We start from the raw sequence: 24902 nt of genomic DNA, 5'->3' as shown, positions 1-24902 counted from the left end.
TGATAACGGTAAATGACTGTAATACATGCATTGACATAAATTAATGTAACCTAATTATGGGGATTAAGGGTACATTTACTAGGCCAACTAGTTACATATGTAATGGTGAATTGATCAAAATAAACAATCAAAGGGCAAACAATTCACACAATGACACAATGAATTTGCAATAATTGTCGGGAGACAGCGGAGCACATTCTGGAGAGCTGAGTGCATGCATTCTGGAGAGAGACGCCCATATCGTCACCCACACACCCCTCCCCTTCTACTTGTCTCAACATTTTAAATTATACTCATGACACATTATCTTCTCACATTTTAGATGCTTTTCACTGACTTCAGCGAACTCAATAATCAGCTAGGCCTATTGCCACGCCCGCTGCCCAAATTTCTGGCTTCCCAAATGTGATTTGAACAATCCACAGCTATTTTTTTTTTAAAAAGAAGCTAATGATCCTCTGTGGCTAAGTCAAGCTCTCTGGTAAAGTATTTTGAATTATTTTATTTAGACATTAGTAATTATATAATTTGGGCAAAATATCTATTTACTTTAGGGGAAGCCAGCATCCAAACAGTGCACTGTGCACCCGCCAACTTCCCTTTCTAATTCGCAAATGGCTGAAAGCAGATATCTGTATATAATGATGAGATGCTAATTTCTCCGCCCTAACAATACAAGTCGTTGTCCCAAAGGCGGGAATTATAGATTGTAAAGGCGGAAATGCAGGCGACAAGTTCAGGTCTTCAAATGATGCCTATAGAGACGCATTGGGTTTATTCAGGACAGATTTTGGCGAGAGTGAACCCTCTCGCTTCGCCTCTTCCTCTCTGCTGAAACTAGCGAGCGAAACAGCGCCCCTGTTTTACGATTTGTAGCCAATGTACAATATCATCTGATACTCTTTGGCCAGAAAAATTATGACATGCCATACTGCATGCCATACTCCTTTTGTCCAGACAGCATCAGATACATGGTCTACACATATTTGACAGAGGGGCGCTGTTTCGCTCGCTCCGATTGTTTACATTTTACATTTTTAGCTGAGATTGATGCGTCTTTCGGTCAAATAAATGATCAATACTTCAGTATTTTATTTGAACGGTCAAGGAGGTACGGTATGCCGGGGCCAGGCCCCATAGGCCCGCCTATAACGTCGGCCCTGTGCATAGGTGTGCTTCATCATAAACCCTGGCCTCTGCCTCTCATCTCGTCGCTGGCATTCTGGGCAAAGAATAGTTAGTGCCACCTAGTGGTATTTAGGTGAAAATACATCCGACTACTTTCACATGACATGCACAGATAGAGAGCCCAGTTTCACCAAAACATTTAATCCAGATCAAAATTGTGTAGTGTTAAATGCTGCTCATTCTTCAGATTTGGTCCCTCATTTTTGGATGTAGGTAAGAGAGAACTGAACCAAATCTCTAACATACAACATATGCTACAAATATCATTTTATATGATCCAATGACATTTGGGCAAAATATAATCTAAAGTGAAGGGGGAACACAATTGAATGAGGGTTCAGGATTGAATGTTCTGAAAAACTGGGCCCTGGTGACCCCATTTCAGGAAAGGAATATCACATTTTGTATTATATTGTAGGCCTATCTACATAAATAACGTTTACCAAATAGAGAATGCATGGGCCTTGACCTCACTAGAATTAAAATACTTCCACGTCAGTTTTAGGTTTCATGCTCACTTTCTACATTAGCCATTTAGCAGATGCTCTTAGTATGGGATTTTCCTACAAGAAATGAATCGGACAACTATAGGAACCAAAATCCTTGAGATCCAATATTTAACTTTTTTTTTTAAGTATTGCAAATACCAATATTCTCTAAAACAAACATGACTACCGTTCACAGGCTTGTGTACAACTACAATGAACAAAAATATAAATGCAACATGTAAAGTGTTGGTCCCATGTTTCATGAGCTGAAATAAAAGATCCCGGAAATTTTCCAAACACACAAAAGGTTATTTCTCGCAAATTTTGTGCACAATTTTTTTTAAATCCCTGCAAGTGAGTATTTATTCTTTGCCAAGATAATCCATCCACCTGACAGGTGTGCCCTATCAAGAAGCTGGTTAAACAGCATGATCATTGCACAGGTGCCCCTTATGCTGGGGGACAATAAAGGGCCACTAAAATGTGCAGTTTTGTCACACAACACAATGCCACAGATGTCTCAAGTTGAGGGAGCGTGCAATTGGCATGCTGACTGCAGGAACGTCTTTTTAGAGAATTTGGCAGTATGTCTAACCAACCTCACAACCGCAGACCACGTGCATGGCGTCGTGTGGGAGTGCAGTTTGCTGATGTGGACAGAGTGCCCCATGGTGGCGGTATGATATGGGCAAGCATAAGCTACAGACAACGAACACAATTGCATTTTATCAATGGCAATTTGAATGCAGAGCTACGGAGGCCTATTGTCGTGCCATTCATCACCTCATGTTTTAAGCCCCATGTCTCAAAGATCTGTACACTTTTCCTGGAAGCAAAACATTTCCCAGTTCTTCCATGGCCTGCATACTCAGACATCTCACCCATTGAGCATGTTTGGGACGCTACAACCGTGTACAACTACATGTTCCAGTTCCCGCCAATATCCAGCAACTTCGCAAAGCCATTGAAGTGGAGTGGGACAACATTCTACAAGCAACAGCCTGATCAACTCTATGCAAAGGAGATGTCACGTTGCATATGACAAATGGTGGTCATACCTGATACTAACCAACAGCCACTTTTTGGGGGGAATCTGTGACCAAAAGTGCATATCTGTATACTCAGCCATGTGAAATCCATAGATTAGGGCCTAATTCATTTATTTCAAATGACTGATTTCCTTATAGGCACTGTAACTCCGTAAAATCTTTGAAATTGTTGCATTTACATGTTTTTCCCGGTATAAATGAACCGCATTGGAAACAAGCTAATTTCACCTTCATTAACTCCCTTGTAATGTTAAAGTATACATTTCCAAGAAATTACTATTGGCTTCACTTAGTATACATTACCCATGATCATATTGAATGACAAACAAATGTGTTCAACCATGTTTCTTTTATTGCGGGTATAATAAAAAAATAAAGTACAGCCAAAGGTTGCCAGATACAGGAAACATGAAAAGTGAAAAAGCAACACCAGTCAGATGTTTCACAAGGAAAGAAAACTGACGATTTAAGCCAACTCCTCTTCACCCTCCTCCTCTTCAAACTCGCCCTCCTCCTCTGCAGTGGCATCTTGGTACTGCTGGTACTCAGACACCAGGTCGTTCATGTTGCTCTCTGCCTCAGTGAACTCCATCTCGTCCATGCCCTCTCCTGTGTACCAATGGAGGAAAGCCTTACGGCGGAACATAGCTGTGAACTGCTCAGAGATGCGCTTGAACAGCTCCTGGATGGCAGTGCTGTTTCCAATGAAGGTGGCAGCCATCTTGAGGCCTCGGGGAGGAATGTCACAGACTGCAGTCTTGACGTTGTTGGGGATCCATTCAACGAAGTAGCTGCTGTTCTTGTTCTGTACGTTCAGCATTTGCTCGTCCACCTCCTTCATGGACATGCGCCCGCGGAAGACTGCAGCCACCGTGAGGTAACGGCCGTGACGAGGGTCGCAGGCGGCCATCATGTTCTTCGAGTCAAACATCTGCTGAGTGAGCTCTGGAACCGTCAGGGCTCTGTACTGCTGGCTGCCCCTGCTGGTGAGGGGGGCAAAGCCGGGCATGAAGAAGTGGAGACGGGGGAAGGGCACCATGTTGACTGCCAGTTTGCGCAGGTCAGCGTTGAGCTGGCCGGGGAAGCGAAGGCAGGTGGTGACCCCGCTCATGGTCGCAGACACCAGGTGGTTGAGGTCTCCGTAGGTGGGCGTGGTGAGTTTGAGGGTACGGAAGCAGATGTCGTAGAGCGCCTCGTTGTCGATACAGTAGGTCTCGTCTGTGTTCTCTACCAGCTGGTGGACTGAGAGGGTGGCATTGTAGGGCTCGACCACAGTGTCTGACACTTTAGGGGAGGGCACCACGCTGAAAGTGTTCATGATGCGGTCGGGGTACTCCTCACGGATCTTGCTGATGAGCAGGGTGCCCATGCCAGAGCCGGTTCCACCTCCCAGGGAGTGGGTGAGCTGGAAGCCCTGCAGGCAGTCACAGCTCTCAGCCTCTTTCCTCACCACATCCAAGACGGAGTCAACCAGCTCTGCACCCTCTGTGTAGTGGCCCTTGGCCCAGTTGTTACCTGCTCCACTCTGACCTGTAATGGACAGAAGTATAATGTAAAGATAACATGAGATGAAACTGGGCCCTAGTGACTGATTATGCAAACACTAAAGCAGGAGATGACAAAGCTAATTAAGTGACATGGCAACCCTTTGTTTTGAGTAACCAATGCCAACGGTTTGCCTGTGGTGCCTGTTGTCAAGTAATGAAGGTTTATTGTAGTAACATGCAACTAATCCTGGCCCATAGACCACTTCCAAGTTAATTTATGGTCAAACGACCAAGACAGTTTCTTACCGAAGACAAAGTTGTCAGGCCTGAAGATTTGACCGAATGGTCCAGACCTCACAGAGTCCATGGTCCCAGGCTCCAAGTCCACAAGTACTGCACGTGGCACATACTTTCCACCTGAAAAGTCAAAAATAGCACTTACAAGAAATTCAAATCCTTTCAAAACAATCGTACAGGGCTAATAATGTTAACTAGGAGACCATTTTTGGTTTTGTAGTGTTTAGCCCGAATTGGACAATTCCCAGATTTACCAGACCATTGTGGCTCAGGACATCACACAACTTAACTCACCTGAAGCTTCATTGTAGTACACATTAATTCTTTCCAGCTGAAGATCACTGTCCCCGTGGTAACTTCCAGTGGGGTCAATGCCATGCTCATCACTGATCACCTCCCAGAACTACACAGAAAGAAAGCATAGGGAGACGTATCAATTAATGCCAATGTGAAGTCAATTCAGGTAAAATATTTTTGCAGTTAAATACAAATGGATGCAACCCAGCCATTTTGAACTAGTAAAAAAATAAAGTAAAGAGTTATCTGCTTTGTGGCTTCCATGCTTCAAGTGTCAGAAACAAAATGGAGTTTCTAAAGTTGACAACTTTAAATAATATATTTTTCTGCGTTGTCCTTTGCTAAATGGACAAATAAAACATGAAAAGTATGTTCAATGTATTTGTACATCGATAATCAATCAATTATAATGCAAACTAAAAACATTGGCTATAATGTAGTCGCAGTGAGCGCGCGCTGGCCGGCTTGGCGCACCCCTCCATGACCTGAACCAGACAACCCGCCATATTATAACTACGCGCGCTGGTCTAACGTGGGGCAGCCAACACCCTTGAATTACATTACCTCGATAATTCGAACGCTTCTCCGAATAAAACAAGTACATACAATTAAAAAAATCATTGAACTTGTAGGAACAAACAGGAAGGCAAATAATTCAAAATCGAGAGGATGATATTTTTCGCCAAACAATTATTGATCATCTGAGAACAAAGGGGCCGTATTGTGCTCAATCTGACAATATATTTAAATTGTAACTAGCCCAAACGGTTACATTTTTTCGCGCACACTTTGAAAGATCATTAAATACAATATATCGAGGCCTCCTGGCCGTAGGTTTTTTCAAACCAATAATACACCTAGACCTAAAAGCCTAGATGTGTACAAACCTTTGCGCCAATTTGATTACCGCACTGCCCAGCTTGTAAATGAACAATCTCTCTCATTTTGTTAATGGAGTAAGATTAACCTATCGTCAATAACTTCCTTCTTCGAGTGGCAACAATCTTCAAACTGTTGCATTCACACATGTATCTCAGTGTTGAGTACAGGGTATTTTTGTTAGGTCATTCTCTAAGACCGCTTCAATTTACAGCAATCCTATTGGTCCGTTTGGTCGCAGTGCCCGCGTTGTAAGCGACGTGATTGGTGGATTTCTGATTGGAAGTACGACATCACGTGTGATAATAGGCTGAATATTATAGGACCATAGAAAATGAAGTGAGAAGAAAATAATGGCTACTTTAGCCTACATTCTGATTGTGAATCGGACTAGGTTTATCATAATATCAAATGTCTAGCATGTATCTCGACAGAATTTATTTGTTCACGTTTGCAGCATTCAGTGCCTTCAATCATAATGTTTGCATCATGAAACAGCTCTCCATCAATTACACTAATTAGGGAGAAATTATAAATAACCATATTTATATTATTTGTACCTTTGATTTGTTAAATTTTCTTGGAGGAAACAAACCAGTGACATATACTAAGATATTACATTTTGAGGCTCTTGCTGAAGTGATTAAATGTCATCTTCAAGACATTCATCCACTATCTGAATTAATGGAGTTATAGGCAAAATATATAATTGTTTACCTTTAAGGTCCCTCGGCCCTATGATCCTGCGGTGCAGAGTTGAGTGATATACCCCCTGGGGCCACAAGAGCCCGGGCCTCAGGCAGAGGCAAAATAACACTCATATGCCACGCCTACACAAGCATAGCACCTCATTCACAATGGTGTGCTATTCTTGTTTCGTCTGACTATTAAACATTTGTTGAATGTTAAGAGTTTCTTTAGATAATCACAGGGATGATCAGCATGTCTTACCTACTGCCAACAATAGGAATCACTTGGAATTCCCTCCCTCAAAAGCTATAATGCTCTAGTTTACAGTCTTTATAGCTGGGTTTTTGACTTGATAATGACAAACGGTTATACACAAATGTATTTACTCTGAAGTAGAGTTCAAAAGCATGACATACACTGATTTTATGACCCAATGCTACTTTGCACTCTTATTGATTCCGGCCAGAGTAAATCAAAGATAAATACTGGAATTGTGATTCTAGTCAAGACAACCTATTGCATTTATAAATGACTGATTTTATTTACTTTAAAAATGTATACCGCAGAAACACGTACTGTCAAATCATAATGAACCTAAGACCTGATGAGTCTTCTCTGAAAGCAGAGCAAGATACTTTGTTTTTACCACCACCTCTGCCATTATAAAAGTAATGAGACGTTTCACGGTCACTGGGTCTTATTAGAAATTGTTATCAAAATAATATTTTTGCCAGGACAAACAATTAAAAAGACATGCATGGCAAACAAAATCCATTGAAATCTTCAGAATGTCTTCCTCCTGTACGTGTGGGTCAACAAAAACTCTCCACTCTGCTCTGCTCTCCATACACTCCAGTACACTTATTGTCTGTACAATTATTTGATTTTAACGACTGTCATTCCTAACACGATTCCCAGCAATCAGATATTGTTCAGAGGTTGTCATCCTGCTCCAGTTCATGCTTTTCGATGTAGCGTCTAGAGGAGAAAGGAGGGTGGAAACAACTAACAGAGTTGAAAGGTGGACAACAATGACAGTGTAAAATGTGGGTGAAATTAAACTCAATCCAAGATTGAATTGCAGAGTTTGATCTCACCTTCTTGCAAACTCATACAAGGCCTCTTTCCTCTCTTGTAGGGACATGTGTCTGTCTACTGGTGATTTCCCAAAAGGTTTGGCAGCAGGCTATGGGTCAAAATGATACAATCAGACTATACAGCAAACTCCTGATAAATAGAATAGCGTAACAAGATGGTACCTCAATTACTTTGCGAGCAAGGTAATATAGACTACCAGTGGACTTAAGACATTATTTAGATGATTGGCAAACCTTAATGGTGGGAGCGGGTGCAGCTGAAGAAGAGACGGACCTCCAGGCTGGGCCTGGTGCAGACGTGGCTCCGCCTGTGGCCTCCACTGGGAACTCCTCAGTGCTCTCCAGCAGGTTAGTGATAGTGGTGTCCACACAGTTGGTTTGCACTGTAAAAAGGGTAAGGGGAAATATTTGGGGAAAGCTGCACGCTACTGTGCCTTTTTCTCCCATTGATCCTAATGCAAACTCCATTTCAATGAAATGCACATGCAAATATAGGACTCAAGTCAGTGCACTGCTCGTCACCATTCCAAATTCCCAGTCACTGCACTGGAAATGCAAATAAAAGGTTGGTGTACCCAGGTCTCTGGTGATGATGCCGAGGGGGATGTCAGGCAGAACCTCCTTCACCTGCTGGGCCATCCTGCTGATACTAAGCTCCTCCACCCCAGAGCTGCGGACCATGAAGCCCAGGGGAACTGGACGTGGTCTGGCACCCAGATCTGGAGAGACAGACAGCAGCTAATACACACCATCACCAATGGTGCCAACCACCCTCCAAGTGAGCATAACTTGCACCAAGGCCATGCTGTAGGAGGGGCTTAGTCAGGTAAGGTTTCTCCAGGGCTCTCCCTTACTTACTTGAGTTTGGGGTGCGTGGTGCAATGTGCCTTTTCCTCTTGATGTGCTCTGCTTTGTCTGCTTTGGTAATCTGTGTAGAGACCACGCCGAGCTCAGTGGCTAGAAGCTGAAAATGGACGACACAAAGACCAATCAGAGGACAATAGAATAATTGTTCTCTTTAGTGTTCCATATCATTGTGAATTTTCGGCTCACAATGTGATAATAACTTGCAATATGCAACAAACCCTTTGATAAGATACATACTTGCTTTCTTTGTTTGATACAATGTGGGCAGTAGTGAATAGAAGGCAGTACAGAAAAAGTGTCTAAAAATGAGAATGACAAAAGGTTTTATACCTCTTGGACTTTGTTGGCAAACTCTTGAAGGGACTCTTCATCTTGTCTAGATACAGGTGGGAGCCATCTGTGAAAGTAAACAAAACATGGTCTCTACAAACCTTGTGAGCAGTAATAGTGAACTTATACTGCTTTCACATAGGATTTGGGGGATTTTGCCTGTTAAAAAATAAAAAATAAAAATGGGGCAATGTTTACATAACCCCCTTAAAACAGGCCAATTTTTCCCCCATTCTTTCCTGCATACGCCTTTTATACCTCCCGTGCGCATGCCGGTATGCCTGTGACGAGTGGTTGTAGTTGTGTGAATATACACCATCAAAAATTAATTAGTTTAGGCAGGTCATAAGATACATTATAAGACTAATAAAATGTATTTTCTAAACAATAGAATGGAATATTGAGTTTAATTACACTACATGACCAAAAGTATGTGGGCGCCTGCTCGTCGAACTTCTCATTCCAAAATCATGGGCATTAATATGGAGTTGGTCCCCCCTTTGCTGCTAAAACAGCCTTCTCTCTTCTGGGAAGGCTTTCCACTAGATGTTGGAACACTGCTGCGGGGACCTGCTTCCATTCAGCCACAAGAGCATTAGTGAGGTTTGGGTACTGATGTTGGGCGATTATGCCTGGCTCGCAGTCGGCGTTCCAATTCATCCCGAAGGTATTCGATGGGGTTGAGGTCAGGGCTCTGTGCAGGCCAGTCAAGTTCTTCCACACAGATCTCGAGAAACTATTTCTGTATGGACCTCGCTTTGTGCACCGTGATGAAAGCTTGCTTTGGCCTCTAATCAAGCTGATTGAAAAGTTATATGACTACAACACACAATTTACTGCTGATCCTGACAAAATGTTAACACTGAAATGGCAAGAGCATCACAAATCTAGGACAAACCATTGTTCATTCTAGCGGAAATTTCCAATGAGTAATGGACTGGACTTTAAGGACATGGATAAAAGTTGTCAATGATCAATGTGATACCTTTACAAGGTCCAACCAGAGTCCCGACAATGACAAGTAGTGAGATACAGTAATTATTTAGTACCTTACATGGTACACTGTACATGGGACGAAAAAGGTCCACAACAGTTCTGTCAGCCAAAAGGAGTCTGGCGTGCTCTGGTGAAAGAGGAACAAACTGCATTAGTACTTTCATTTCAGGAAATCCTCTGCATGTGTCTGACAGAAATATGTAAATATGGAGAGAAAAATCAACAACACAAAATCTTATTAGGTCCATCACTGGTGTGCAAACCAATTTTACAAGAAGTACTGGTCTTCTATGGACTGTTGGAGGAAACCTACAACTTTTGAAAGCTAAACTTTTTACACAAACACTCTCACCAAATGTAGATTGTTAAATATGCCACAAGTATTGCTTTTAAACTAATATGACAAAGAGGCCGTTTAGTTTTGACGGTATTACCAGAGCTACAAATGGCCTCTTCACTTGCAAGGCCACAGGCTGAATGGAATCAGTCATGGAGAAAGGCCAGGAGCTAAGGGAGAGAAAACACAAGGTTAGTTTGCTCAGTAGCTCTTAGCATCAGTAATACAGGGGTAGTACAGAGGCAGCTTGCAGCTGTGTTGGCATTCTGCTCAGGACAGATTCTCCTCTAAACACCCGTTAATAAATCACTTGATCCATTTAAATTACTAACAGCAATAGTTCTGTGTTCTACTGGTGATTAGGGAAAAATAGAAAACGTATTTGTATATACAAAGAAGGCAGATATAATCTAATACAAAAAAATCTGTTGTCTTGTACACAAGATAAACCCCATGGATAGCACTGATCTGCACATTATGCTTTAACCAGTGCTGTGGGGCAGTGATGCTTTTGGTTTTAAGAAAGAAAACTTCAAACCAAAGAGAGAGACAGAGTGAACTCCATCAGCTTGATGACAGGGATAATGCAGTGTGTTGTGGCTCACCTGAATTTGAGAAGGCCAGCGCGCCCGTTGGTGGTGTCCTCCTCGGGGAAGAGGAGCAGGGGCAGAGTTCCTGGAGAGTAGCAGTATCTCCTGAGGGACTCCTCTATCTCATCTTGGCCCGATATGGCACCCAGCTCCATGAAGCCTCTGGCCCAACACACGAATCCTGCAGAGTCCTCCAGCATGGGCTGAGCAGAGGAGCAGACAGGTCACAAGTCATGGTAAAAATTAATAACAAACACTGGCTGATGGCCTAAGGTTGAGTCAATGCAGCTGCATTTTTTGAAAAATATATCTTTGTTCAGCTGGGCAAGAACAACCAATGATGTATATAAACCCTGGATTGCTGATGCTATGTATTGGCCATTGAGCGGCATTGAAACCACTCGGCCATATTGGCACTCCCCAGTAGGAGCAGTCCTCCATAGGAATGAATGGAATTCTACAGTAATTTAATGTTTCAAGGACAAAATGACATGTATTTAAGTATTTATTGTTGTAGTGGGGACAGTAACATTAGTAATCTCTAAAAAATTATACTTGAAGGAAAATGTTTTTATATTTTTTTTATGTTTAGCTCACATCATATAATTTAAAAGTATGCATGAAGGTGTCTAATAGAATAAATGTGGCAAAAACGAATGTAGACATTAAATGCATTTCTATAGCTTCCAAAATATATTTTACACCGGTGGTGGAGTGCCAAGATGGAGGCACGGTGGCTTCAACACAGTGCCCCCTACCAGTCATCTACTGTATATATAAGTCATTGAGAACAACAAGGAGCTCAAAGTGCAACACAATGAATAGCTTCACTTCATCAACAAAATACTCACCGTATTGCAGGAAGTCAGAAGATTGACAATGTTGTGGTCAAACTGGGTCACGTGATTGCAGATGTACAGTTTTGTGCTTTTGTCTCTTAAACGTGGGCTGTTCTGTCTCACGTGCATACCAAGGACTGAGGACATTATTCTCACAATGAATCTGGAACAGGAAGAAAGATTTGAGTTTGATCCAGTGAACATGTTTTAAAATGGAGAGATACTAGACGAACAGGAAATCTGCCAAGACTTCCCACAATTGGTTCCTCCAAATGTGCACATTTCTTTAGTTGAGGCATACCCATATTGGGAGAAGCCAATAGCGGAGGTGCATAAATGCCTTGTTTGCTAAGTTTACTGTATTGTACATTTCTCTCCTTCACTATTTTTTTGCATCGTCATTAGCAAAGTATATATGAACCCAATTCTAGCTCCACGACGCCGGCAATTTGAAAAACTGAAAAAGTATATTGTGCTGATTTATTGGCGCATTGAATCATGTTTAAAAACCATTAAAAAAGCCATAGTTTAACAACTCAGTGGACAGTGTACCCTACTCATAGACGCTAACTGCTTTAGCGCCTATTGTCGTTAGTATCTCCTGACCGGGGGAGTTTTGTTAACCTCTTAAGGATCGGACCCTTTTTTCAATTTTCACCTAAAATGACATCCCCAATTTAACTGCCTGTAGCTCAGGACCTGAAGCAAGTATTTGCATATTCTTGATACCATTTGAAATGAAACACTTTGAAGTTTGTGGAAATGTGAAATGAATGTAGGAGAATATAACACATTAGATCTGGTAAAAGATAATACAAACAAAAAAACATGTGTTTTCAATTATTATTTTTGTTCCATCATCTTTGAAATGCAAGAGAAAGGCCACAATATAATATTGCAGTTTAGGCACAATTTAGAATTTAGCCACTAGATGGCATCAGTTTGTGTGCAAAGTTTCAGATTGATCCAGTGAAGCATTGCAATACTGGACTATTTTGTATCAAGTCTGCCCAAATGTGCCGAATTGGTAAATTGATACATTTTCAAGTACATAACTATAGAGACCATACAAAAATGATATGGTAATACAAAATGTATGTTTACACACTCCCAGGAATGTCATACATGATGGATCATTAGCTTATACACTAACTTTCACACATCTAGATGGCCGGGCGGGGTGGGTGTGGAGCCAGAGACAGCAGGGGTTCAAACTGTAGAACCCAGTTCCTACATTTGAATATAAAAATTGATTTTATCAAACAAAACTATGCTACATTTTATCTCTGGGACCCTTAGGATGACAAATCAGAGCAAAATTACTGAATGTAAGTACATTATTTACCTTCAGAGGTGAATGTATCAAACCAGTTGCCGTGATACGTTTTTTTGTTGCTGTGCACTCTCCTCAAACAATAGCATGGTATTTTTTTCACTGTAATAGCTACTGTACATTGGACAGTGCAGTTACATTAACAAGAATTTAAGCTTTCTGCCCATATAAGACATGTCTATGTCCTGGAAAGTTTGCTGTTACTTACAACAGTCATGCTAATCACATTAGCGCACGTTAGCTCAACTGTCCCGTATGACACCGATCCCGTAGAGGTCAAGAGCTTGCTGTAAACATTAACACGCATCGCTTGCGGTAGTGTTTTCGAAAAATAAGGAACATATCTTTCATATCAGCGAGAAATAATTTTATAGGGTTAGTGTTCCCACACGGCCATGTCTCTATGCTACAGCGCCTGTTTACGGAAAACAGACGGAAGACAAGCGGCGACCACCTGTGCTAATTAGCTATCTAGCTTGCTCCAAACACCTGTGTGTAAGTGTAACTCTGGAAGTGTAGCAGAAGTGGTTTCATTGGATGGAGGCACTCATAGCTGTATGGATCTGTGCAAAACTGCTACAGTAAGTGTATTTTACTGGGCCATATTTTTCGAAAGCCGCATCGCAAGCCTTGATTATTGACGTTTCTAAACGTCTAAACACAGCCTCGGGATTGTAGTTCACATGAGCCAGTCATTGGCAAAGCTAATCGTTGAGAGGGAGAAGACAGAATGCCGCCTAGAGTTTAAGCTCTATAGATAGTGGTTTAACAATGACATATCTGAATTCCGACATCTTTATGCCCCTTCACCATTGTGGCAGTATTGACAGATTTTTGTTTTATTTTAAGCAGGAAGTCACCCCACTGTGTATAATGATGTCATATTGCTTAGTCAACCTTTAACAGCTAGTAAGGTAATAGTTGCAAAACTACCCTTACCTTCTAGCAAGACTGTCTGGGAGTGCACAGCTCACCAAAAACACATGTGCACCTACGAAGAGTCGTAGTAACATCAAACACAGGCCAACTGGAGAGTAAAGCAATACCAGCAAAAGGACCAGTCCATCGTTTGGCAACCTGTTTGAGACACAGACAGATTGTCAGCTCAGTGTGATCCTGGACAGGAATAATATTCTGAGTCCAAGGGGACAGATTATATGCTACTAGTTAGTTAGTTAGTTAGTAAGCAAGCAAACCAAACTAATGTAACTGCTACCGACCAAGCTCCCTGCTAGCTGTTAATGGATAACAATATTGATATATTGTAGGCTAATTTGCTACAGTAACTAACAAGCTAAATGAACGCCAAGAAGACGGTGACCTAGCTAGCTACTAGCCAGAGCCGATTATGAGCAAGACTATTGGACATTTTTGCCATGGGTATGGGAGGACTGATAAACTAATTTAGCTGCTAGCTAGCTTGTCTTGACAACAACACTTCTTGTTCTTACCGCTGGAAGTCAAACATCTGTTCTATACCTCGAGTTTCCATTATTTCACCTAATCTGTCGGTTGGCTAAATTAATTACACGCGTTACTTTCCTGCATACCAGCTAATCAACCGCTTGATTCGAAACGATAAAAGGTCAAACTGGCAACCATTTATTTGCTCATGTTGTTGCTGGCTAACGTTTCCAGCTAGTCTACCTCGGGCGCCATGTTGAACGCTAGAAAGAGATCAGAGTCACGTCAGCAACACAAAAAGTACTTCCGGGTTATGGAATTTCGGAACGTTTCCAAATAGACGTCACGATATGAAAAATACTTGTCTAAACATGAACAATGATTCATATTTAAGTGATATTTGCATTACATTTGGATTTTTAAAACACGTTCAGAGGTCAAATAAATGCCCCCAATGTGAATCACTGTATATGGAATACATATTGACTTAAAGAGCAAAAACTATTCTGGGTTTTTGAGTGGGGTGGGGAATACTCAGTAGGGAATGTATAATCTATATATGGTGTCATTTCATGGGGCTCTGAATAATCAGCCCATTACATTGGCCACGATTAGGGTTATTTTACGATATACCGGTATTGATGCACGGACCGGTTTTGGTTTTTACTTTACCTTCTATAGCGGTATTTGCATGTTTGGTTTGTTAAATGTGATACACCGTGTGTAACGTGCATTTGTAGAGTTTACTTCGCTACTTAAGTCATTTATCTCCACTCCCTCTCTCTCTATGCCGCTTGCCACACAGACCTAGCCCCGCCCCCTGTCACTCAAGGAGCGCATTTGTTGTTCCTGGAGCACGAGACGCTTGCGTTCAGTCTCTGCATGGTCAATGCAGCACATGCAACAATGTTGATGACAAAGAGGCTGTTTTCACTTTGCTTCTTAATATAAATCCACTAGCGTTCTATAATTACACTATTAGTTTGTGTGTCTGTTGGTGAAACCATAATATGGAGAGGAAGTACAAAACCAACGACGCTAGACGGAGAGGAATTTGCTTAAGCAAAAGGCAGTTTATTAAACACAGAGATAGCTGGTACTGCTCAAGCTACATGCATGGGATCCTGCTAATTAACATGCATGGACCTAATCATATGCCACGCTAATAGTGTCAGCTGAGAAGGATGGATAAACAGAGTTTACAGCATTACTTATACGATGTAACATAAAGGAAGGGGTCCTTCTTCTAGTCCCTTGATTGGTTCCCGAGGCGTAGGAGGCGGGTCTGCTCTGTCCAGAGTAGAAGCCCCATTGGTGCACGGCAGAGTCCTCTGCCCTTGGCACCCGACCAGTAGAAGGAAGTGGAGTTTGTGTGTGTGCGTCCACAGAGAAATGTGTGTGAGTGTGTGTATGTCTCAAGGGAAACTCGTGGGGAGCAACAGTGATTGTGGCCTGTGGCGTGGGTGTTGTCCTTGACAAGATATGGTCCTCTGTCCATTGTTCTTGCATAGGAACAGCATTGATTGAAAACAAGCTCCTAACACAAAATGGGTCATGCACAACATTTTAGTCAGACCAAGCTATAACATTTTATATTTACTACGACATGTCTTACATCTGCAAACAGTTAGTTAGTATTTTCTGAGTAAATTGGGCCTAAATCTTGTTAATGCTAATCGCTAGCTAATAAATGTGCTGAGTCAGAGCAAGCGTAACTAGCTATACAGCCTGATAATACCAGTGATGGTGTAGACCTACATCTGCATGTTTTTGTGCAACAGTATCTTCTAAATCAAAGAGGAATACGTGAAGCAAGAATATGCTAGCTTCATGAAGTAGCTAAGAGAAAACATTCAATGTAGCCAAAGATTACAGGGTCCCCTAGGAAACACTTGTCAACACTTCGGTTCCTACTCTGTCACAATAATTCCTCTCTGTCATTTTCATTTGTTATCATTTACATTTACATCATTTAGCAGATCATGTACATTCCTCTCCTTCACTCTTTTTTTGCATTAGCAAAGTATATATGAACCCAATTCTAGCTCCACGACGTCGGCAATTTAAAAAACTTAAAAAGTATATTGTGCTGATTGAACTGTATTGAAAGTGGCCACAGTTATTTTCTAACTATAGAATTTGAAAAATAATTATATTTCTATGATTCCAACAGTTCACCCAAGTGTTTTGCTCTAAATTAAATCGCAATTGCAACATTTGGTTAAAAATAAGGCCTATATTGTTTGCCCATATCGTGCAGCCCTACGTGACAGTGTGGAAATGATGTCAAATGAGTGCATGAAAAGCAGAAATATAGGAAAATGCTGAAATTTATTTTGGGTTGAAGTTGAATTGAACAGTATAAAACAATCAGAATGGAGAAAGACCCATTGAAATCACTTAGAATGTACAGTGGGGAAAAAAAGTATTTAGTCAGCCACCAATTGTGCAAGTTCTCCCACTTAAAAAGATGAGAGAGGCCTGTAATTTTCATCATAGGTACACGTCAACTATGACAAACAAAACGAGAAAAAAAAATCCAGAAAATCACATTGTCATTTTTAATGAATTTATTTGCAAATTATGGTGGAAAATAAGTATTTGGTCAATAACAAAAGTTTCTCAATACTTTGTTATATACCCTTTGTTGGCAATGACACGGGTCAAACGTTTTCTGTAAGTCTTCACAAGGTTTTCACACACTGTTGCTGGTATTTTGGCCCATTCCTCCATGCAGATCTCCTCTAGAGCAGTGATGTTTTGGGGCTGTCGCTGGGCAACACAGACTTTCAACTCCCTCCAAAGATTTTCTATGGGGTTGAGATCTGGAGACTGGCTAGGCCACTCCAGGACCTTGAAATGCTTCTTACGAAGCCACTCCTTCGTTGCCCGGGCGGTGTGTTTGGGATCATTGTCATGCTGAAAGACCCAGCCACGTTTCATCTTCAATGCCCTTGCTGATGGAAGGAGGTTTTCACTCAAAATCTCACGATACATGGCCCCATTCATTCTTTCCTTTAATCACTGCAGGATTTGAGTCCCTGGCGGCGTAGTGTGTTACTGATGGGAGGCTTTGTTACTTTGGTCCCAGCTCTCTGCAGGTCATTCACTAGGTCCCCCCGTGTGGTTCTGGGATTTTTGCTCACCGTTCTTGTGATCATTTTGACCCCACGGGGTGAGATCTTGCGTGGAGCCCCAGATCTAGGGAGATTATCAGTGGTCTTGTATGTCTTCCATTTCCTAATAATTGCTCCCACAGTTGATTTCTTCAAACCAAGCTGCTTACCTATTGCAGATTCAGTCTTCCCAGCCTGGTGCAGGTCTACAATTTTGTTTCTGGTGTCCTTTGACAGCTCTTTGGTCTTGGCCATAGTGGAGTTTGGAGTGTGACTGTTTGAGGTTGTGGACAGGTGTCTTTTATACTGATAACAAGTTCAAACAGGTGCCATTAATACAGGTAACGAGTGGAGGACAGAGGAGCCTCTTAAAGAAGAAGTTACAGGTCTGTGAGAGCCAGAAATCTTGCTTGTTTGTAGGTGACCAAGTACTTATTTTCCACCATAATTTGCAAATAAATTCATAAAAAATCCTACAATGTGATTTTCTGGATTTTTTTTCCTCAATTTGTCTGTCATAGTTGACGTGTACCTATAATGAAAATTACAGGCCTCTCTCATCTTTTTAAGTGGGAGAACTTGCACAATTGGTGGCTGACTAAATACTTTTTTTCCCCACTGTATGTGTTGCCACCCTAGGGTCACGCACTACTCATAAAGCACATGTTTAACTTTTATTGTAAAAAAAACATAAAATACTGTCAAATACCGTCAAATTGTTTTTCTATACCATGATATGATATTTTGCCCATAACGCCCAGCCCTAGCCACAATGCAAATCACTATTATGCATTAAATATCGGCTTATAGAGAAAAAACTGTTCTTTGTGCCGATGTAAAAGTGGGGTTGGGATTACTCACTAGGGTCTGTAGAATCTATACAGTGCATTCGGAAAGTATTCAGACCCCTTGACTTTTTCACATTTTGTTACGTTACAGCCTTATTCTAAAATGGATTACATTAATTTTTTTCCTCATCAATCTACACACAATACCCCATGATGACAAAGCGAAAACAGGTTTTTAGAAATACCTTATTTACATAAGTATTCAGACATTTTGCTATGAGACTCGAAATTGAGCTCAGGTGCATCCTGTTTCCATTGATCATCCTTGAGATGTTTCTACAACTTGATTGGAGTCCACCTAAATTCAGTTGATTGGACATGATTTGGAAAGGCACACACCTGTCTATATAAGGTCCCACAGATGACAATGTATGTCAGGTCGGGAGAAGGAGGAAATGGCGACTGTGCTTGAATCTGAAAGTGCGGCAAGTGAAGTGTGTGATAATGTGAAATCAAAGAATGGAACAAAACTAGCAAAAGTTGTAGTAGAAGACAAAGACCGGTCCCATAACGCATTTCTTATTGGGCTGGGTTTTCTGGACAAGGAGATTCATTTAGGAAATCCATTTGTAAAATTGAGGACTGTGAAGAAAGCAGTGTGAAAGGTGGATTCAATCAAGGTGACTAGAAGCTGCCTTGTTTTGGTTAATTGTGTTGATGAAGAACAGAAGAAGCATGCACTGGATCTGGCAAAATTGTCCATGTCAGAAGTAACATGTATTGATCTTCAGAGCAGGGCACCTGCCAAAGGAGTTAAAGCTGGAGTCTCATTGGATATAAATGATGAGTACCTCAGTCAGAAAATCCCAGGAGTGGTCAGTCCACATCGCCTGACCCGTATGGTAAATGGAAGGAAGGGGATAAGCCTGTCGATGTCATTGTTGTTTGAGGAGACTCTACCTGAATATGTGAAGCTTCGATATGTGAGATATGCACTGAGAACATTTGTCTCCAAACCATTACAGTGTGGAAATTGTAAAGGATATGGTCACCTGTCAAATGTTTGCAGACGGGAGAAGTATGATATTGAAGAATCTGTGAATGGAAAATGTGGCAACTGGGGTGGGGATCATACTCTGGAATTACTTGAGTGCCATGTTAGGGTGAATGAGGTCGAGGTGTCAAGGATCAGGGCTGCGCAGCGGATCTCCTATGTGGAGGCGGTGAAGAGAGTCGAAGGGGCAAGAGGCAACAGTGTTGAAGATATGGCGGTGGATGCATTGCAACCAGTTGCTAGTGTTTTAAGTCAATCGAGTGATCTGCATACACTCATTGTGAAGAGGGTGGATTTTGTGGCATTTATAGCCACATTGATTAATTGTACAGCGTGTCTAAGAAGTCCAAGAAGCTGGATATCATTATATCTGCAGCTGATACGTTTTTGGGGCTCCAAGACTTCACGGCAGAAGCACTACAAGGACTTTTGTTGCTAGGAAATGTCCTGCCCTCACAGGAGGCTTCTGAGCCTGTGTTGGGACCTGAATAGAATAAGGTTTTTACAGAAAAGCAGGTTGATTTTGTTTAGTTAATTTCTTTTTTGGTAGTTTGTATGGTATTTTATTTCTTTTGACCAAAATGTTTTCCTTTTTTGGGATCCTTATTATCCACCCGCACAGTAGGTGGCGGAATGCACATTTAATTGTTGCGAATGCCATTATACCATTAGAAGAAGAAGTGCATGTCAGAGCAAAAACCAAACCAGGAGGTCGAAGGAATTGTCCGTAGAGCTCAGAGACAGGATTGTGTCAAGGCACAGATCTGGGGAAGGGTACCAAATAATTTCTGCAGCATTGAAGGGCCCCAAGAACACAGTGGCCTCCATCATTCTTAAATGGAAGAAGTTTGGAACCACCAAGACTCTTCCTAGAGCTGGCCGCCCAGCCAAACTGAGCAATCGGGGGAGAAGGGCCTTGGTCAGGGAGGTGACCAAGAACTTGATGGTCACTCCGACAGAGCTCCAGAGTTCCTCTGTGGAGAGAGGAGAACCTTCCAGAAGGACATCTCTGCAGCACTCCACCAATCAGGCCTTTATGGTAGAGTGGCCAGACGGAAGCCACTCCTCAGTAAAAGGCACATGACAGCCTGCTTGGATAGGACTCTCAGTCCATGAGAAACAAGATCCTCTGTTCCGATGAAACCAAGATTGAACTCTTTGGCCTGAATGCTAAGCGTCACGTCTGGAGGAAACCAGGCACCATCCCTACGGTGAAGCATGGTGGTGGCAGCATCATGCTGTGGGGATGTTTTTCAGCAGCAGGGACTGGGAGACTAATCAGGATCGAGGGAAAGATGAACGGAGCAAAGTACAGAGAGATCCTTGATGAAAACCTGCTCCAGAGCGAAGGTTCACCTTCCAATGCGACAACAACCCTAAGCACACAGCCAAGACAACGCAGGAGTGGCTTCGGGACAAGTCTCTGAATGTCCTTGAGTGGCCCAGCCAGAGCCTGGACTTGAACCCGATTGTACATCTCTGGAGAGACCTGAAAATAGCTGTGCAGCGACGCTCCTCATCCAACCTGACAGAGCTTGAGAGGATCTGCAGAGAAGAATGGGAGAAACTCCCCAAATACAGGTGTGCCAAGCTGGTAGCATCCTACCCAAGAAAACTTGAGGCTGTAATCACTGCCAAAGGTGCTTCAACAAAGTACTGAGTAAAGGGTCTGAATACTTATGTAAATGTGATATTTCCGTGTAAAAAAAAAATTACATTTGCAAACATTTCTAAAAACCTGTTTTTGCTTTGTCATTATGGGGTATTGTGTGTAGTTTGATGAGGGGGAAAAAACAATTTAATCCATTTTAGAATAAAGCTGTAACGTAACAAAATGTGGAAATGTCAAGAGGTGAATACTTTCCGAATGCTATAGGCTTAGGCTATACGAAGAGCATGCTCAGAGAAGCAGGAAAATGTACTTCCTTGCGCTGCTGGGATGGTGTATATAAAACTAGCCTACACTGCAATGGATAGGCTATCCCAATCATGAGCCCTGGCCTGCCTTGCTCTTGCTGATGTAAACCCTTTTGTGCTGCCTAACCAATGGCTGTGCTGTGTACGGTGGCACTTCAGGAGGCAAGTCAAAGGCTTCTTCCGAAAATCATTTTTGATTTGTCCAAAAAAATGCAATATCTGTGGAAGGACTGGTAAATGGTGGACCTAGTGCTATTGTAGGAGTTGACTGTAATCTTTTTTTACATTTTAGTCATTTAGCAGACGCTCTTATCCAGAGCGACTTACAGTTAGTGAGTGCATACATTTTCATACTATGTAATGATAGTGATGCTGTTGTCTGTGGTGATAGTGTTGACTGTACTGTACTGTACTGTACTGATAAAAGCATAGGTTAGAATAATTTAATACAACAGATAATAAATGAAAAGAATGCTTCTTGAACAACCAAATCTGAAACATAAATTGTATGGGGGTGGCTTGGATGTTGGGGAGGATCAGAAAGTTAAGAATCGTAAAAGAAAATGTACAAAATAAAATACATGTTTGGATTACCATGCTATTTCAATGGCAATACATTCCGTTATGCAGCATAATGAAACATGTGACTTCCAATTTTGGGAGGAAGTTGCCAAAACTTTGCAATGACCAATTGTAAAACCCATTGTCACTAAACGTAGTTTCAAAAATCTTAGGAATATGTGGGACAAGAATAGAGGTAACATTGAACATTTTGTTATTCAGATTGAGGACCAAACCTTTGAGCCCGTCACCGATATGTAATGAGATAGGAGATGGGGGTGACAGCACAAACTTAAGTCAGTGTAACACAAACACAGAGTGGGGAAGAGAAATTGATTTAGTCTTAAAGGGGACTGTGACACATTTATACATTCTATTGCTTTTGACAACAAGGTGAAATTAAACAAAATGGTACAAACAGAATGTAAATGAGGTTCAGGTACAAAACCTATTGCCTGTGGTGAGTTTAAATGAGGGAATGTCAACTGCTCAAAGAAGACCCTCAGACTGCCAACTTAATATGCTAAATGTACACACCTTTGATGATAAAGAACCTGCTTCTGATCTTCATCTTTACGTAGCCAAGAGGTCATATCATGGAGTGTCAGTGGTGCAGCCCAATCAAATCTCAGACACCCAAGATATTGGGAATGAATACTACTACAGAGACAGAAAGTTGTGGTAGAGGTTTGTCAGATGAGGAAATCGTAAGCTCTATGACAACTGAATCAAATGAGCAGTATGTATCTGGAGAGGTTGATGTCGAAATAAGCGAGGATACACTGAAGTGTGTTTTGTCAGATGAGGCACATTTTGCAGGGTTCAGGCTTACCACTCCAAATAATAGTGTGTTTACGTTGACTCGTGACGAATGGGAGAGGGTCCATTCAGAAAGAAGTGGTAGGTATTTTAAAAAGTTCTCATGGGTAGGCCTATTTGCACTGCAGAGAAGCGGGGGTCCAGAAAAGTCAGAGCAGCAGCCTCTGCCTTTTAAAAAACAGTAGCAGTTGTGGTGTTTATGTGTGCTTGTTCTCTAAAGCAGTCTTCTGAGAGGGCAATGTGAATACACTTTTTCACAATGGCATGCAAGACTATGTTTTACATGAGTTATCAGAGAGGAAATTAGTTGAAAGAAGTTAAGGTTTTAAGCTTGAATGATACAGCAGACTGATGAAATGAAGCTATATGCTTAATAATGAAATTATATTTAAAGATAAATGTATTTATTTAATGTAGTGGTGGGCACCAATATCAATAATTTGATATGATATCGATACCGTTTGATATTTATATGAGCAAGGCATATCGTGATATTGGTTTATTCTTCCTGTTAAACTACATTATTCTGTAAAAAAAAAGCTTACATGACTGTTCCTGCATGCACAAAGCCCTCACACAGACCTTCTCACGTGCTGCTTTAAAAAAACTAACACTAAAACAAAAATAGGCTGCTTAGCATAGTTATTTGCCTGCTGATGGGCCATAAATTGTGGATGGGCTTCCCATTGTATTAAAACTGGCTAGGTAGGTTTATGCCAGCAGCATGCAGCTGTCCCAATGGGTAATCCGCAAGGAGTTGTCTGGACTTCACAGAAAAGGGAACATTCACACAGTTGCAATGTATTTTCTATGAACCGATATGATATCAATATCGAATCAAAAAATGTATTGCATCGGGACCAATGGAATGGGTGGAGTAGAAAGTGTTGCTGGGTATTTAGACCAGAGTCCCCCATGTATTAACACCATAATATATTCTACAGACCCTAGAGAATAATCCCAATGCCACTTTTACTTTTGCACCTAAAATAGTTTTCTCTCTATAAGACAATATGTAATTTATTGGCCTATAATGGATTGCATTGGGACCAATGCAGGTACGCTAGCTAGCTATTCCCAATTTATGGAAGCGAACTAGTTAGCCTACTTTTGATTTGCATGTCTTGACTGGATGGCTTGTTTTTCTGTTGCTAACTACAGTAGAATAATTATGTTAAAAAACCAGAGATTCTCTGCACAGCCACATGTGGGGGGCTGAACTTGGTAGTTAACATTGCAAGCCTGTGCTAGCTGTTCTACTTATATGGTGGTCCTCAAACAAACATTAAAGGTGCATGCCACCACCTACTGTGCTGGAGTGTGTGGTCAGTGACGGTTTACAACATTAGCTTCACATGTCTAAATCCTCCTACCTAATAAAAAAAGAGCCCTACTAACTTCTAATAGACCCTCCCCCATTCCCAAAATCCCATCCAGGACAAGGCTGGAGATCACTCTGTCATGCTGATTGAGTTAGAATAACAGACTGGAAGCTTTAAAAGGAGGGTGGTGCTTGAAATCATTGTTCTTCCTCTGTTAACCATGGTTACCTGCAAGGAAACACGTGCCGTCATCATTGCTTTGCACAAAAAGGGCTTCACAGTCAAGGATATTGCTGCTAGTAAGATTGCACCTAAATCAACCATTTATCGGATCATCAAGAACTTCAAGGAGAGAGGTTCAATTGTTGTGAAGAAGGCTTCAGGGCGCCCAAGAAAGTCCAGCAAGCGCCAGGACCGTCTCCTAAAGTTGATTTAGCTGCGGGATCGGGGCACCACCAGTGCAGAGCTTGCTCAGGAATGGCAGCAGGCAGGTGTGAGTGCATCTGCACGCACAGTGAGGCAAAGACTTTTGGAGGATGGCCTGGTGTCAAGAAGGGCAGCGAGGAAGCCACTTCTCTCCAGGAAAAACATCAGGGACAGACTGATATTCTGCAAAAGGTACAGGGATTGGACTGCTGAGGACTGGGGCAAAGTCATTTTCTCTGATGAATCCCCTTTACGATTGTTTGGGGCATCCGTAAAAAAGCTTGTCCGGAGAAGACAAGGTGAGCGCTACCATCAGTCCTGTGTCATGCCAACAGTAAAGCATCCTGAGACTATTCATGTGTGGGGTTGCTTCTCAGCCAAGGGAGTGGGCTCACTCACAATTTTGCCTAAGAACACAGCCATGAATAAAGAATGGTACCAACACATCCTCCGAGAGCATCTTCTCCCAACCATCCAAGAACAGTTTGGTGACGAACAATGCCTTTTCCAGCATGATGGAGCACGTTGCCATAAGGCAAAAGTGATAACTAAGTGGCTCGGGGAACAAAACATCTCAATTCTGGGTCCATGGCCAGGAAACTCCCCAGACCTTAATCCCATTGAGAACTTGTGGTCAATCCTCAAGAGGCGGGTGGACAAACAAAAACCCACATATTCTGACAAACTCCAAGCATTGATTATGCAAGAATGGGCTGCCATCAGTCAGGATG

The 24902-nt window shown here is 41.8% G+C and overlaps 3 protein-coding genes across 4 annotated transcripts in view; 1 reads left to right on the top strand and 2 right to left on the bottom strand.

The window, feature by feature from the left end:
* Nucleotides 1-3093: 3093 nt before the first annotated feature.
* Nucleotides 3094-5865, bottom strand: LOC121543394 (tubulin beta-4B chain-like). Its single transcript, XM_041853223.2, has 4 exons — nucleotides 5694-5865; nucleotides 4804-4912; nucleotides 4519-4629; nucleotides 3094-4255 (listed from the first exon to the last, which is right to left on the bottom strand). The coding sequence occupies exons 1-4, from the start codon at nucleotides 5748-5750 to the stop codon at nucleotides 3192-3194; spliced, it is 1341 nt and encodes a 446-aa protein (XP_041709157.1). The 5' UTR covers nucleotides 5751-5865; the 3' UTR covers nucleotides 3094-3191.
* Nucleotides 5866-6891: 1026 nt separating this feature from the next.
* Nucleotides 6892-14450, bottom strand: LOC121543399 (lipid droplet-regulating VLDL assembly factor AUP1). Its single transcript, XM_041853237.1, has 12 exons — nucleotides 14216-14450; nucleotides 13704-13841; nucleotides 11444-11594; nucleotides 10608-10795; nucleotides 10100-10172; nucleotides 9719-9792; nucleotides 8670-8736; nucleotides 8331-8436; nucleotides 8048-8191; nucleotides 7707-7855; nucleotides 7473-7561; nucleotides 6892-7353 (listed from the first exon to the last, which is right to left on the bottom strand). Exons 1-12 carry the CDS (start codon nucleotides 14254-14256, stop codon nucleotides 7308-7310), a joined length of 1266 nt encoding a protein of 421 aa, XP_041709171.1. The 5' UTR covers nucleotides 14257-14450; the 3' UTR covers nucleotides 6892-7307.
* The window catches only part of LOC121543372 (synaptotagmin-like protein 4), a 29185-nt gene continuing 17302 nt past the window's right edge, over nucleotides 13020-24902 (top strand). For both annotated transcript variants that reach the window (XM_041853199.2, XM_041853191.2), the window contains exon 1: nucleotides 13020-13345. The gene's annotated coding sequence lies outside the window, so the exon portion shown is untranslated. The remainder of the gene's footprint in view (nucleotides 13346-24902) is intronic.

The sequence above is a fragment of the Coregonus clupeaformis genome, chromosome 3 (assembly GCF_020615455.1).
Source record: "Coregonus clupeaformis isolate EN_2021a chromosome 3, ASM2061545v1, whole genome shotgun sequence".
Classification (NCBI taxonomy): domain Eukaryota; kingdom Metazoa; phylum Chordata; class Actinopteri; order Salmoniformes; family Salmonidae; genus Coregonus; species Coregonus clupeaformis.
This window is presented reverse-complemented; position numbering and strand designations above follow the sequence as displayed.